This window comes from Epinephelus lanceolatus, chromosome 12 (assembly GCF_041903045.1).
Source record: "Epinephelus lanceolatus isolate andai-2023 chromosome 12, ASM4190304v1, whole genome shotgun sequence".
NCBI lineage: Eukaryota > Metazoa > Chordata > Actinopteri > Perciformes > Serranidae > Epinephelus > Epinephelus lanceolatus.
Window position 1 is genome coordinate 24,416,816 of NC_135745.1, and position 15,739 is coordinate 24,432,554.

Below are 15,739 nucleotides of genomic sequence, written 5' to 3' on the forward strand. Positions count from 1 at the left end.
TAACTTTGGTATTTTTCAATCTGGACCCTATTTCCCAGGTTTCTGTGTCTAAGTGAATAATTGCAACAAGGATATGTGAAATATGTCTAGTATTGAGGGAGAAAAAGGCTGCAATGTAACTGCTTCGAAAAATATGCACCATCGGTGAACGTCTATTAAAAGTGCTTGTCTGAAAACATGACAGAGAGGATCCATTGAGAGGTCGACCTCTGTTTTTTGAAGAGTAAGATCTAAGGCTGATCTAGTCTGGTGAGTTTGGTGATAGCGACTCTTTAACAAAAAGGTCTGTCCCTGTAGGGATCCTTTCCATCATGATGCCAGATACCTACAATATCTGTGAGCCTGTCAGTGGCAGAAACAAGCACTTTCAGTGGATGTACAGAGACAGTGCTCAGTGGCCTGCAAGGATTATGTTATAGCTGGTTGTGTGCTGGCTGTGGTGCTCTTGCTGTATACTGGACCAGTTTCCAAAATTGTTGCTCCCATTAGCCACTTAGGGTGCTTTCACACCCACCTCTGTTTGGTTTGGTTCTATCGAACTTAAGTGCGGTTTGTTTGGGCAGGTGTGAACACAGCAATCGCAGTCAGGTGTGCACCAAAACAACAGGACCGAGACCTTCTTGAAGAGGTGGTCTCGGTTCGGTTACAAACGAACTCTGGTGCGGTTCGTTTGTGGTGAGAACATGTTCCGACCTTGATCTGAACCAACTGCAGTCACATGACACATTGTTTGGGTTAAACATGAGCATGTTACAGTCCTGGAGGATTATTAATGTGCACCTCCTCCTGTACTGCCTTAATATGCACATTCAGCACATCCAATGCATCAAAACATTGTTTTCTAGTTGGAGCCGCGCCTCGTTTTCAAACTGTATGGTTTGACTAAAATGAACAATGACAGCAATATAGTCCACGATGACCAGCGCTAAAATCAACCTGCGTAGTTGTCCCTCCATTGTGACATTAGAAAGTGTCACATTTATCTTGCAAGTGTACTCTTCTTCAATGTTTTGTTTACTTCCTGGATTTTTCCTGCATGGAAATTCTGACCAATCAAGAGCAGCTTTCTCACACAAGGCATTTGATCTGGTCCTCTTGTAAATGCTGCCGTGAGAACACAAACCAACTCTAGGCAATTATGCATCTTTGTAAAAACAAAAAAAATCAGTCCCTGATTCGGACCAAAGCAAGACAACTCTAGGTCTGAAAGCACCCTTAGACACAAAACATGGTGTCCAGTTTGGAAATGACCAAAGTAACCCCATTAAGGTTTTTAAAGTTAGCAGAAAAAAAACGCTGTATCGTTGTTGTTGCTCAGAGTTAGTTACCACTACATTCAAATTGGGTAAATCTTTTGTTTGGCTGGGATTCAACTTTTCATCCCATTCCATCTGTTTTCATTTGGCTCCATGAATAAAGAAGCTCTTTGACATTATCCACGGCTAAAAGTCAGAGACAGAGAGACGTAGAGGGAGAGGTGTTGGAAGTGAGAGAGAGGGAAATCAATTTTGACGGAGGCCCTTAGTGGGCAACTGTTTATCACGACAACTGACTGCCTCTTATTTCTGACAAAAGCTGAAAGGGTTGGCAACAAAAGGTCATTTGGATTCAACTCATCCCAGCTTCCGTCTAGTCTTCTGGCTATTCATTTGGTTAATCAGACATTACGCCCTGAGCCTCTGGTTAATGGAGTCCATCGCCACAATGCCATCTCACAGCCATGTTGATTATTTGGGCGTCTCTTATCTGTGCTCACCAGGGGCTTTATAGTAAACAACAGAGACCAAGGACCAAGCATTACACAAAAACAATTAGCAGAACATCCCTAAAGGTGCACCGAAGCCTGAAAGAGATTTTAAATCAGTGCTGAGAACAGATTTGTTCAAAGTGAAGTCCCTCTACCAATTTAAGTTCAGTCTCCAGTGGATCGACTTGTGGGTTAGTTTTTACTGTTCCTGTAAATGTTTTGGTTGTTATCCACTCATAATACAAAGGTTACACAAGGACAGCTTCTCATATTGTCCATAATGTCACATCTACTGCTCATTATGTAACAGTAATATAATTTAGTCATCATGTTGCGGATGAATTAATGGATGAATCCATTAATTTGTGATATAACTGGGTCAGTCACATTGATTTGTGATGTCCACAACTGGCTGCCAAAACTTCCGTCCAGTGTTATGATAATTAACGTAATGTCAGCTGTTATGGTAATAACTGTACTGAATTACCACAGTGAGACAGTTATGTAATTATGTATTCAAACAATTCACTGTTTCCAGTCATTTGAGTAAACATGGATTCATTTCAAGATGTCCATCATACATGATTCAATACTTGTTGCCAGTTGCCCTGTAGGCACTTAATCTCCAGCCGTCCCGCAGGAATTACTCTGTGGTTCAAAAACACCAAACTGTATTTGTGCTTGGCTGCTCTCTGCTCTGTGTTGATGTGAGACCTTCTCTCACCCCGGCTGTATCCAGATGAAGAATGTGTTTTTATAACCTGATTTAAAAGATTTAAGACAACAGATTGGAGATGAAAACAGATATTCTCGACTTTGGAAAGTTGGCACCGTTATACAGGACAGTTTGGGTGATAAGATAGTCATAGGACTCCTCCTTTGATTCTGTGTGTGAATTTAAATCGTGGGATGGCTTCGTGGTACATCTGATTTGACAGAGACTCCCCAGTGAAGAAACACCATCTTGTGACCAGGTTGGACGTAGCGTAACGTAATATCCCCCTTGGGAAATCAATGTTTATTACATTATAGACAGTAACTTAATTAGCTGCTTACTAGCTTCACCCCAGGAAACCCTGATTTAAAGCCTGTTTATAACCATTTATGAAGCTCCTGCCCCTTAAAGGGAAGTCCACCCTAACATCAAAACTACAGATTTTTCCTTTTATCTGTAGTGCTTTCTATTAGACTAGATTGTTTTGGTGTGAGGTGCTGAGTGTTGGAGATATCAGCTGTAGAGATGTCTGCCTTCTCTCCAACATAATAGAACTAAATGGCACTCAGCTTGTGGTGCTCAAAGTGCCAGAAAAATCAATTTTAAAAACTCAACATCAACGTCTCTTTCCAGAAATCATGACCTGGTTACTCAAGATAATCCACAGACCTTGTTGTGAGCAGTTTCATGTAGGAAATATTTTCTGTCTACTGAACTCCAGCCACCAACTGTATCGTGCAGAAGGAAGCGTGCATCTACTTATGAATGAGAGGCTCGTGCTCATGACAGCGCAAGATGTAAACATTAATGGTGTTCTGAAAACTTTAAAGACAGATTTGATTGACACACCGTGAGGTTGTATTTATTTTTAGATGAAAAAAAAAAAACAGACTCAGTGTGCAAAGACCTTAACAAGCCTAGTGCCATCTAGGTCCTTTATATTGAAGAGAAGGCAGACATGTCTATGCCCGATATCTCCCAACATTCGGTCACTCACACCGAAACAATCTACATAATGTCTTTTTTGGATTTTGAGGTGAACTGTCCCTCTAAAAAAACATTTCTTCACCTTTCAAGGTGTCCTCTCTTTTATGGAAAATGATGCCATCAAGGCCACAATAAAAAATTCATGGTAATTCTTAATAATAATTTGCTAATTTCAGATAGAGATCGACACATGCACGCTAAAAAGACAGCTTTTGCTAACAGACTTTATTTGCTTTAGCTAGCTGGCTAATAAAAGGCTGTGTTGTTGCCGCAGCGGGGTCGATTCCAACCCACAGCCCTTTGCTGCATGTCGTTCCTCTCTCTCTCTCTCTCTCTCTCTCTCTCTCTCTCTCTCTCTCTCTTTTGTGTTTTGAATAGATTAGGAGGGATGCCTGAGTGCACCATTGTCTGTATCTTTGTCTGTAATTGTTTAAGCAACTAAATTAACTGTATCTGTATCTGTGCTCGAAATGGGCGGCATTTAGACTCCAAAGTGGGTGGAAGTTAACTTGAAACTGGGTGGGACCAAAACAGCAGTTTTTTATTTTAAGCCTGAAATTGGTATGGGTTAATCAGAAGTTGCTATATTTATAATTCATTATAACACTATTCAGATACAACAATCTTAGAATTGAGCATTAAACACAGGTACCTAAATGAGGGTTTACCCCCATCAGGAGCACAGATATTGACAGATTCTACTGGTATAGTACTTGCATTCATATAAAGTATGTTATTTGTACCAGATACTCATTTAATCCAAGTATTCAGCTCAGTCCTATTGATGAGCCATTTTCACAGTGGACAAAAAAGTTAAATTTACAACTTGTGTTTGCAGCTTAAGTTAGAGCATACATACACACCACTAGATCAATGTTTACCTTTCTATTTTTGGTTTTAGACAGGTTACACAGAAATAAACCAACCCTCAAACTCTATATATGGCCACTAAGCCCCTCCCCCAAACAATGATTGATTAATCATAGTGTAGCAAATGGTTAATAACACATCTGTTACCTGACATATTATATAAATATCAACTATTAATCTTCTGTATGGGCGGCACGGTGGTGTGGTGGTTAGCACTGTCGCCTCACAGCAAGAGGGTTGCCGGTTCGATCCTGGGTGTGGGAACCCTTCTGTGCGGAGTTTGCATGTTCTCCCCGTGTCAGCGTGGGTTCTCTCCGGGCACTCCGGCTTCCTCCCACAGTCCAAAGACATGCAGATTGGGGACTAGGTTAATTGGTAACTCTAAATTGTCTGTAGGTGTGAATGTGAGCGTGAATGGTTGTTTGTCTCTATGTGTCAGCCCTGCGATAGTCTGGCGACCTGTCCAGGGTGTACCCTGCCTCTCGCCCAATGTCAGCTGGGATAGGCTCCAGCCCCCCGCGACCCTCAAGAGGATGAAGCGGTTAGAAGATGAATGAATGAATGAATGAATCTTCTGTATACTGAATGTCACACTTTTAGCCTCGTTAATAGTGACCACCTCACAAATAAAACACCACATTTGCATAAAAAACCTTTATTGAACAGCTCTCCTCAAAAAATATTCAAATTTCTGTAGCTTTGGTATGAACTCATGTATATCATGTATATCTCATGTATACAAGATCTAAACAGCACATAGAAAACAGTTTGTGTGCTCAAAGTGAATTACAAAAAGGTTGCACATGCTGTAATCCTCTGCAGCTGTATCAGTTATCAAAAAATTTAACAAGATGCAGACAAGCACATGGCAAACAATATATACAGAACAAACTTATTCCATCTAAAAGATATTTGTTGCCTCGGGTGAAGTTCTTTGTTATGTTTTCCTGGAAAATACCAGAAAATAATTAGTGTCTCTGGTTAGGATTTCCTCTGATATTTAAAGACTGTTGGCTGGCTTTGATGGAGGCAAATAGTTTTTGGAGATTGTGGAAATTCTGAGAAGAGGCTGATGCCTGTCCACATGCACTACTGACTGTGTGCCCATGTGCAATGCACTGAACCGCTTATAATTTTAGAGATGACCGAAGATCATTCACATTAAAGGGCCTGTGGGACACCTTGCACATTGGGTGTTGACCAAATCCAGCACAGTTAAAAAACTGATTTGACAGCTGTTAGCACATGTAGGAATGTCTGTCTGAAAAGATCAGTCCAGAGAGGCAGGGCTGAGTGATATGGCTTATAAATAATATCTCAGAGTTTTTAGGGTATGCCGCGATTTATGATATATATCTTCATATTTTTATATTTTCTCTAAAATACATTAATTGTTTCATTTAACCCTTTGATGCGTATGATTATATCAGTGTGATCATTGTAGTAAACTAATATAAATATATAGAGGGAACACAGCTGTACTCCATTTACTCTAACGCAGTCGTTTCAGATTTCCTTCATTTTCAGGCTGGTTTTGTGGATTAGGAGCTAAATGTTGTGCCTGGGGCACGTCGTTTATTAATGATACTCATTACCTGGAGAGGTTGGAAAAAGATTTGAATGATTATAACAGTGAAAAAAAGACCAACCCTGCTGTACAGGATTCAGTGAAGGGAAGCAGGGAAACTTTGCTGATATTCAACCAGCTGTGTGTCATCACATTTTTTTTTTTTTCATCCCTGCCCGTCCGGCAGTGGAGGTCCGGGTGCTAGTAATGGCCAAATGAAGCCTCATGAAGCATTTTCTTTATTTTCTGAGCCCACTAGATGGTGCTTGGTGTTCAGTAAAAGGTTGAAAGCATACTGAATTGCAATTCTTTGAGCCTCTCTCTTTAAACCATGACATCAAATATAGTGGGCTCAGAAAATAAAGAAAATGCTTCATGAGGATTCATTTGGCCATCACTACCGGGTGCTGGCAGTGTCACAGGGACGAAGCCAAACACTGTTCATCTGCACACACTGCGATGCCACACAGCTGGTTCAATATCGGTGAAGTTTCCCTTTATATTCATTGTCTTCTGTGTCGATCAGCAGTGATGTGGTGGTTCACTTTTACACTGTGATCTGTAGCCTATAGTTCGGCTTTAGCTTCTAACTATCTTTGTCTTTTTAACCTGTTGTTGCTGCTGAGTCAGTTTGACATCCTGGATATATCCTTCAAACACAGACTGTAGACCCCTCTGTCTGCTTCTCTCTGGAATCACTCTTTCATTTTTCCAAAATATGATAATATGTCTTTAGGGAGTGCAGTTAGTTACGGTGTGGGCTCCATGCTTACTTCGACAGCTTGTCGGACCATCACAAAGGGGAGGGGCTTAGCAAAAGGGCAGTCGGGCACTTGCAAGTAAATGGCAAAGGGTAAAGACAAAGTTTTTGAGCTGAGGCAAAAGCGAGTATTTAAATTATCCAGGAGACAGGAGCTTATTCAGGTGGTGTGAAGAGGATGTGGATGAAACCCCAGCAATGTATTGTGCAGTTGGCTGCAAGGTGAGTAAACTGAGTCATTTTTCATGACAAATAACTTGATAACCACTAATAAATACAACTATTTGTAAAAAGAAAGTAAAAATTTCCTCCAGGCAGTTAGATTACTGACCCATTTGCCTGACTGGCTAATGATAGAAAAACATTACCTCTGATCACTGCCATGAATGTATAAAGAGAACTGGATACAGCTCCTGCATCATTGAGCATACACAGCGGGTGCACCAGAGACCAGGTGGTTGAGTGGCTAACTGCTGGTTTAGCCCTTTGCTAACTGGAATTGAAATTAAAACGATTGTATCGTGTTGCTCTTCTACACTTGAGAAATGTGAATGGATAAAATCTTGATAGTGAGACAAAACATTTTGCAGGGGTTGAGATGCTCAAAAAATTATCAATTGAGCCTAGTGGCATTACATGACCAACCCAGATGTTTCAGTTCCACAGTTTGACCACTATGACAGATTAAGCTTCAGTTCAGCCCTGTTGTTGGCGGCTTTGCCAGCACTGAGTATCTGTATCAAGTCTATCCACTAAGTAGCACCAGACACTGTATTTCTTCAAACTCATTTGTGTGCTGCAACAGTGCACGTGCACATCGTTTTTTTCACGTCGAAGAAACTATACAGTAACTCTCCAACATGCACCTATTTCACTATTCTTAAGTCACTAATCCTGAAAAAACTGTAATGTAGCTAGCATGCTAGCAATGCTACTTGTCCAACAAACCACACATTAAACCACTTAAATGAAAACTACTTATGCATTTAAAGTGATTAATGGTGGAGAATGAAAGCTAAAAGACTGATACTTTAAAATAATTACCAGCACGCTCTCATCACTCTTTCTTGTCTCTTTTGTCTTTTAATCTTTTCTACTCTTGAACAGATTCTAAACTGCTCGGGGTGATAAACAACTTGTGTTCTTAAACCTCACTTTGTAACCACAGCCAGTAACCAATCAATACAAAATACATCTTATCCCTCCTCCTGCACTCTGAGCACATTTCTGACGGTTGATCTTATCCAACAGTGCTTTCTCCCAAAATTGTGATAAGAACATCATTTAAATGCTTGTCCCTTGCAAGACAGATATATACTTTTTCTCTGCAGAGAAACACACATGCCCACCTCTTGCAGGTTTATATTGTCCAGAGGCAGTCCAAGCCTTTGTTACTGGTCCATCATGTCTACTAGCTGGGGTGAAGCTGATGCAACAGCCGCGTAAAATCCACCTGGACTCGCTGCTACTCTCCAAGCCTCAGTAACACCACCTCTCTCATTATTAATGATGTCCTGGCTGGGGAGTTTGGGAGTTTGTGGTTATAGCTGATCATCAGCCGTCAAAGTGGGCCACTAGCGATACTACGACAGGTTTGTTGATGTCTGAAGAGGGGCCTTTGGTGACGTCAATGGTGGGTTCCACTGAGGGGTCCAGTTGGGGGATGGTGGCTGCTGGTTGACCCAAGGAGGCTACCATAAATAGGAAGTCGTTGGTGCGGCGGGGACCAGTCACTGCTACGCCTCTTACGGCCTTGGTGGCGACCTTGGAGGAGCTCTTTAAGCTGGAGCCTCGTCGCGGAGTCTCACAATGTAGCAGGGCTTGGAAACATCTGTAAAACTGGGGCAAGCACACAACACAGACATCAGAAATATACTGCGCTGCAAAATTCTTCAAGACACCACAGAGGATGACCTTGTAGCCAAGAAGGTTATTTTTGTAAAACTGTTGCCAGATCTTGTCTGAAAACAATGAATATGAATGTTACATCCACAACACATATTGCCTAAACATGAATTTCATTCAAGCTGTGGTCTCTAGTAACAGGAAGTTAATTTGCCACATAATTTTCCTGTATCTCTCCGTCTCTCTCTCTCTGGTGGTCCTTTAGGCAAATTCCAGATAATTAGGACTGATCAGACCCGTGTTCCCTCTTCCTGCCCTGCTCTGTACCCCTGCTTCCCACCGTACCACTCTGTCAATGAGGTTATTGTGTCGCCTGTCTGTTCATGTGGAACAATACGCCAGGGGACACAAATAATTTCTAAAGTTTCCAAAGTAAATTAAATGTTCAACTAATTACATTCTCAATCATGAGTGCGAACCATTACTGCATTTTTAACTAGATAAGTAATTTTTTAATGTGTGCTTATAAAGTGTGGTGAAGTGTGGAGAGTTTCACCTATTTTGGTATTTTCTCTTTGGTAAAATTGCCCAAAATTTCCATTTAGTTTATAGGGCTGTACCCAAATATTCGGATATTAGAATATTCGTTTCTATGGGTAGGTATTTGTTAAAATTTGGAAAATTTGGATTTCGATAATCGTTTTTTTATTTACTTTTTTTTTTTTTTTTTTTTTTTGTAAACATTTTTTTGGTGCTAAATGTAGTCTTTTTGTTGTTGGTAAATGTAGGTTATCAATAAAAATCAAAACTTTTAAATTGCATTGTTAAAAATGTGAAAATATAGTATCGCCTACCAACTGAGCTTGTGCGCACGGCACGCTTGAGTGCATCCATCTGAGGCTGTGGATCAATGCCAGGTTTTACCACTTTATCACTATTCCCTCTAACTTGTAGCTGTTTGTTGTTATCTTTTGAATTTGATATGAATTATGTTACGTTTTTGTCAACGTTTGTTTCCCCCGTTTTGTACAATAAATTATTGTTTAAAGTTTCAACAAGTTTCTTTTGGAGTGCATGACACAAGTGTGTTTTGAAAACGGCCGCGGACTGTCACCTGCTCAACAAATATCATTTACAGCCCGATTTAACAGACGATCACTGCTGCCCGACCCGCAGGTCCATTTGCGGTTCCCGCGGTTTACGGGTCGACCCGCGCATCACTACTCAGCTCAGTCTATAAATGCTGTGCACAACAGTAAGGCTATAGACATTATATTCTATTCAGGCCGACAGAACCAGCAGCGCATCAGCTCTACAGTGCACGGCACTGCTGATTAACCATTTTATTGCAGCACAGAGTGTCTGCCAGCAACCAATTACTTGTAGAGGCTTCCTACAACTTGTTTCAACGGTTCTGATTTAATCAGAAGATAAACAGGATGACTAGCCAATGTGAAAATGAAAAGAAAGCATAGAATAATGTACTGAAGGAGTCTGTTGTGCCATCACATTTTTTTGTGGTTTGAGAGCAAAGATCTGGTCGCCGCTGTGCAAAACTCCGCAATACAATTAGGTCCGAAAAAATGAAGAATTAATGTGTGTGTACGTCCATGGTTCGGGACAGCCCTATTAGTTTATAATAATCATAGGACAATTTTATGTGTCAAATGAGTAAAAGCTGTTACCTTCAAGGGTAAGTTTGGACTGTATTTTTCCGTGTTTTTATGGAGACAATTTTCGAAATTGGTTCTGTATTGAGCGAGACCACAATGTAAAGGCTCAAATGATCATTCTAAGTGTCTGACAACATTATGGAAAGGATCCCTACAGAGAAAGACCTTTTTACTAAGAGTAAGATCCTTTTGTTTAACCAGAAACAGTCCCAAAATCACTGTTACCAAAGACACCAGACTCCATTAAAGTGAACAGTAATTTTAGCGTGTACAGAGCCAGCATATTTTCACATCTAACTGGGTGAATTAAAAGTTCATTTCAATCAAACTAGGGTTAGTGATTGTTGGAACAGTGAAAAGAAAAACCAAGACAGCTTTTGTGAATTTTATTTTGTTTCCATCGACTTTGAATAAAGTTTGTTTTCAAATGATAAAATTACAGTTTATTCAAATGGAGTCTGGTGGGTTTGCTAAAAGCGATAGATGGGCTGTTTCTTGTTAAACAAAAAGGATCTTACTCTTTAACAAAAAGGTCTATCTCTGCAGGGATCCATTTAGTAAGCAGTCACTTAAAATAACAATCTGTAATCTGTGAAACACGCACGATGACCAGCGCTAAAATCAACCTGTGTAGTTGTCCCTCCATTGTGACATTAGAAAGTGTCACATTTATCTTGCAAGTGTACTCTTCTTCAATGTTATGTTTACTTCCTGGATTTTTCCCACATGGAAATTCTGACCAATCAAGAGCAGCTTTCTTGTGCAGGCATTTGATCTGGTCTGCTTGTAAATGCTGCCGTGAGAACACGAACCAACTCTAGGCAATTATAAAACTTTGTAACAAAATTACTCCCTGATTCGGACCAAAGCAAGACAACTCTAGGTCTGAAAGCACCCTGAATTTAGGCTTTTTTTTTGGGTTTGATTTTCTTGTACAAACAGTAGTTTTTTGTTCTGTTGTCCACCCAGATAAACCCTGGTGCAGCCTTACGCTGACAGACTGGACACTAAATACTAGGCACCATCAACCAGTGGAATGGGAGCTCTCACTGGTTAGTGGCTGCAGCTTTCACTGTGTGTCCATGGTTAACTATATAATTAACAACCCTTTGGAGCTGAGACAGTGATGAGCTCTTGGGTGTCCCTCTCTTTCTGTATGAACAAAGACTCTGTCAAGGGAGAGAAGAGCAAGCCCACTCTGGATTTGCACTGTATCAACTTAATGAAAAGTTAAACAAAGGTCAGGGTTCTGCTGCATGTCAGCAGTCAATCAAAGTGGCCCACTTGTTGACTACTGTGCTTTAGTTTCTGGTGGTTTGATTGAGGGCTGAGAACTGTGCTGTAGACAACAAGAAAAACAGGGGTATTGGGTCTGGGCAAACATTTACAGTAACCAGGCCCTCCTTTATCACTGGACAAGTGGTGACTACACTTGTACATTGTATATCAACTCTGGATTTACAACCCAACAAAACTTTCACTCTCCCCCGAGACAGTTTAATTTCTAGTTTGGACTGAACAAGTTGGCACACAAAAATCAGCTAACAAAAGGCTCTTTATCTGATGTCTGTAAGTTTGGGGTAGCTCCTTGATAGGGATGCACCCATCCGACTTTTTCAGTCCCCCTACAGTAACCAGTACACCTGACTTTGGGTACCAGCTGATACCAAGTACTGATCTGATACCAGTGTTCAATTAATTAGCTTTATGCCTCATTATGGCGGAAGTGACTGGGATCATTCTCTTGTGTGCTGGCAACATCAGGCCTGACTTAAACATTGCTTTCCTAACTAAAACAAAATGTAACAACTATATAGATGGATATAAATCTACTTTATTGTTATTTATTATTAAAGTAATAAACCGTACACCAGCAACTTAACAAGCAAATGTGTAAACCTCTTAAACAGGAATTAAAAGTCCAGTATAAAGCAATAAAACAGTATAAAATTAGAACAAAATGCGGTCTATCGCCAAGCTGCTGATGCATGACATAGTACATGCAAGCTTTATTAGACTTAAACATAGAATTGAATGGAAAAAATGGGCCCCATTGTCACTGATACATTAGACAGCAAGTTGAGTCAGTATCTGCGTGATATCCGATATCAGTATTGGATTGGTTCATCCCAACTCCTTGATCCAACTGAGGATGAGACCACCTGACCAGCCCGCTGGTTCTGGGAAGCTCTATCATAGAAGAATGCTATGATCGATACGAATGCCTTGCCCTAGTCAGCCACTGATAGTAGAGGACCTGGGTGACAATGCTTGACATGGTTGTGGTTGTGATCCATAGTACACACCCTTCAGAGTGTGTCTGCTCAGTTCACCTTGCAAAATACTCTGGGTTCCAGCAGTGGTCTGAGGTTTAAACTCATTGAGCTGTTCATTAGAGTCTTGTGGAGTCTTTTTGGGCCTGTCACATTCGCGTAACTTCTATGTGTCAGTGGTTTCTTCCTGTCGTGTGGGCTTCTGTATGAGAAATTTGGTCAGCCACAGCCATCCCTTGACAAGGGTTTTTTTTTGTGAGGGTAGTCAGCACTTTGCCAGTCAATGTTCCAGCTATGCTCATTGCTCTCCTATAAGAGTCTAATTGTGTTGACTGGATTAGCAGCAAGCTGTTGTCTGTCGATACCACCCTGGTACCTGCTCAGACTGCAGCTGGAAGCCGACTTTTGAACCCAGTGTGTTGCTCATGCCGAGTGAAGAAGTGAAGCCCATTGTGCCTGTTACAGCAGCTAGAGATGTACTGATGCAATTTTCTTGGCAGATCCAACTTCAGGGTTTTTAAAAGTCTGGCCTGCCTATTCTGATTTTATTTCTCTCTAAAAAAGAGAATTGACAGCAACAAAAAAACTTTTCTCTAATGAAAGTTAAATTGTTTATAATAAAATATTCACTTTTAAATAACATTTTCTCCAAAAGTGCTCCAGGTTACAGGAACTTCTCTCACTCTCACTCAAACAAATCTCAAAATAAAAAGTGCTTCAGGTCACAAAACTTATTTTGCACAAATAAAATCCAATTAAAAATGGAATGCAGTTTATCCTAATTTATCTAAAATGTTTTTCTTTCCCAAAAGAGAACAGGTGCAAGAAATTTATATATGCTCAAATGAATTATTTACATATCAAAGAAGAGGAATTGTAGAAAATATTATTCTATACCGCATGTGTGTTTAGGCTTATAATATAGATATGACTATTTTATGAAGATAATATATGAATCAGTATCTATTTACAAGAATGTAAAGTTGTGTGTACATTAGGCTGATAAATTAACTCCCACTGCTGCAGCAAGCAGCGTCTTCTCTCCTCCTGCCTGCACCACACTGTGTGTACAGAGTGAGAGGAAGAGGATTGACCCTGTGCTGCTGGAAGAAGAGCCGCTCACTGTGATTACTCTTAGCAGCATGCATGGGAATGAATCACAACTTTTTCCCTCATAGTCTTGATTTGTGGCTAAATTTGTTAAAGTGGCAACAAAAATGGGCTGCAGCATCTGTGATAGTTACACTGTACCACTGTAGGTGCGACGTGTACCATCATGTGGCACATATATGTAAATGTGAGCGGCAAAGTGTTGGCTTCATCTGAGACTGACCTGCCGTTGACAGGTCATGGCTGATCAAGCTGAAAATCAGCCTATTCTGGCCACCAGCCAGTCGATCAGTGCATCACTAATATCCAGATAATTGTGTCCTTAACGGACGATTCTGCACCTTATGAATTACAGTCATTGCCAACCTTCAGTGCCAAAGCAGGAGGTATTTCTGCACCTTATGTAGTGAGGTAGGAAGTAAGGGAGAGAACGTCTCTGTTATAGACCCTTTAGGACCATCGCCACAAAGACGTCATTTTATTAGCTGGAGGCAAAGCACAACACACCACCACAGGGCTGTAGGCTACACAGGAGTCTTAAAATGTTGTCTTACTGGGAGCCAGAATAGAAGGAGTAATGGCTGAAAACTTAAATTTTATCTCATACCAGCCGCCACTGCCCATCAACTAAAACAACTATGGTTAAATGCGCAAAGACGAAAGGCATGAGGCGATCATCAAAAATGCTCACATGTGCAGCACACTCTTCATATCAGGTTAGGGAAAAAGTATTTCCTGTTGTAGGGATGAATAATATTATGTGTATTAAGGGTTCCCTTTCAGTCGATTCACTCGGTACAACGCACAGTTGTAAATGGGATATCTTGCTTTCATCTCCCTTGGGTGAATACACCTTTAATCATGCCTGTAGGCAGATGGTGCAGGCCCCGCCTGCGCATAAGAGGCCGGTCGTCAGCTCCATCCCCAGTTCTTTTGCATTTCACCTTGCAGAGAACACCTTGCAACGCCTACTAGCTTTCAGGTAATTTAGCTTATCGGCTATCGGAAAACTAGCTAAACTGTTCTGTTGGTGTTAGCCTAGCTTCCCACAGGGCGCTAGTTTTTCCACCAAATTACGCTAACGGGAAATATCGCATGATGAGTACCGTTCCTAAGAAGGCTAAGAAGAAGTCGGCTCATCGGCCTTGCCCCCAAGGATGCGGCTTCGTCTTACACCGTAAGGACTTACACGATGCCTGTCCTGTCTGTCTCGGTGTTGTCCACGCGCGCACCGCGTTGGCTGAGCCGGAGAAGTGCGATAGCTGTCACCTTCTCCCGCGAACAACACTCGAGAAGCTGGAGGTTTTCGTGCTTAAGGTCCTTGGCTCCGCAGCTGCTAGCAAGCAGGACCCTCTGCTCTCTGAGACGGCTGATGCGGTTTCGTCCGCCTCTGAGCCCGAGGAGCTCCCGGGTGAACCCCCCTCAAGTGAGTGGGACAGCCTGGCTTTCTCCGGCGAGCCCATGGAGGGCGAACCGGCGTATTCATCCTGCGCTGCTGGCGAGCTTCAGCTCGACATGTCCACTTCTTATTCGGAGGACGATGTACTGGACCTCGGTCTCGATGCCCAGGCATTTTCCGACGACGAACAAGACGCCTTCTCCTCAGCCCAAAGCGTCGCTTCGGCCGCGTCAGCTGGCCCTGAGGATACGTCTTTTTTCGCGCTGTGCTGCCATGCTGCAGCTAAGCTGGAGGTGGAGTGGCCTTCCCCCCCTCCAAGCCAGAAGCCGTCCTCTTTTGCCGGATTTTATCTCCTGCGGGAATCCACGAAGGTTAAAAATTGTCTGCCCCAGCACGCGGATCTTATGGCCGAGCTAACCTCCTCCTGGTCCCATCCATTGTCCACCCGCGTCACCGTACCCGGCTCTGGTCAATTCACGGAGTTGGACAGAGCGGAGGCGGCCGGCTTGGTAAACTCCCCGCCTATGGAGCCCTCGCTAGCGCCTTATTTAGCCCCGTCACGCAACCCCGGCTCAACCGGCCCAACCCTGCCGTCTAAACACTGCAGATTCTCCGCCGGTCAGCTGGACAAGATTTACCGGGTGCAAGTGGGCGCCGCGCGTGTCCCCAATCCCCTGTCCATGCTCCTGACTTACCAGGCTATCCAGCTTATGGAGCTTGACAGCTGGCTGCCTCCCGACAGCCCGCTGACACCCGCCATAAGGGAGCTAAGAATTACGACGGACTACATCCT

General features: G+C 42.1%; 1 protein-coding gene across 1 annotated transcript in view; it reads right to left on the minus strand.

The window, feature by feature from the left end:
• Window positions 1-4,978: 4,978 nt before the first annotated feature.
• Window positions 4,979-15,739, minus strand: part of LOC117271534 (vertebrate ancient opsin-like) — a 128,136-nt gene continuing 117,375 nt past the window's right edge. Inside the window, exon 4 of the mRNA XM_033649753.2 lies at window positions 4,979-8,485. Coding sequence (XP_033505644.1) covers window positions 8,201-8,485 — 285 coding nt within the window. The 3' untranslated portion in view covers window positions 4,979-8,200. The remainder of the gene's footprint in view (window positions 8,486-15,739) is intronic.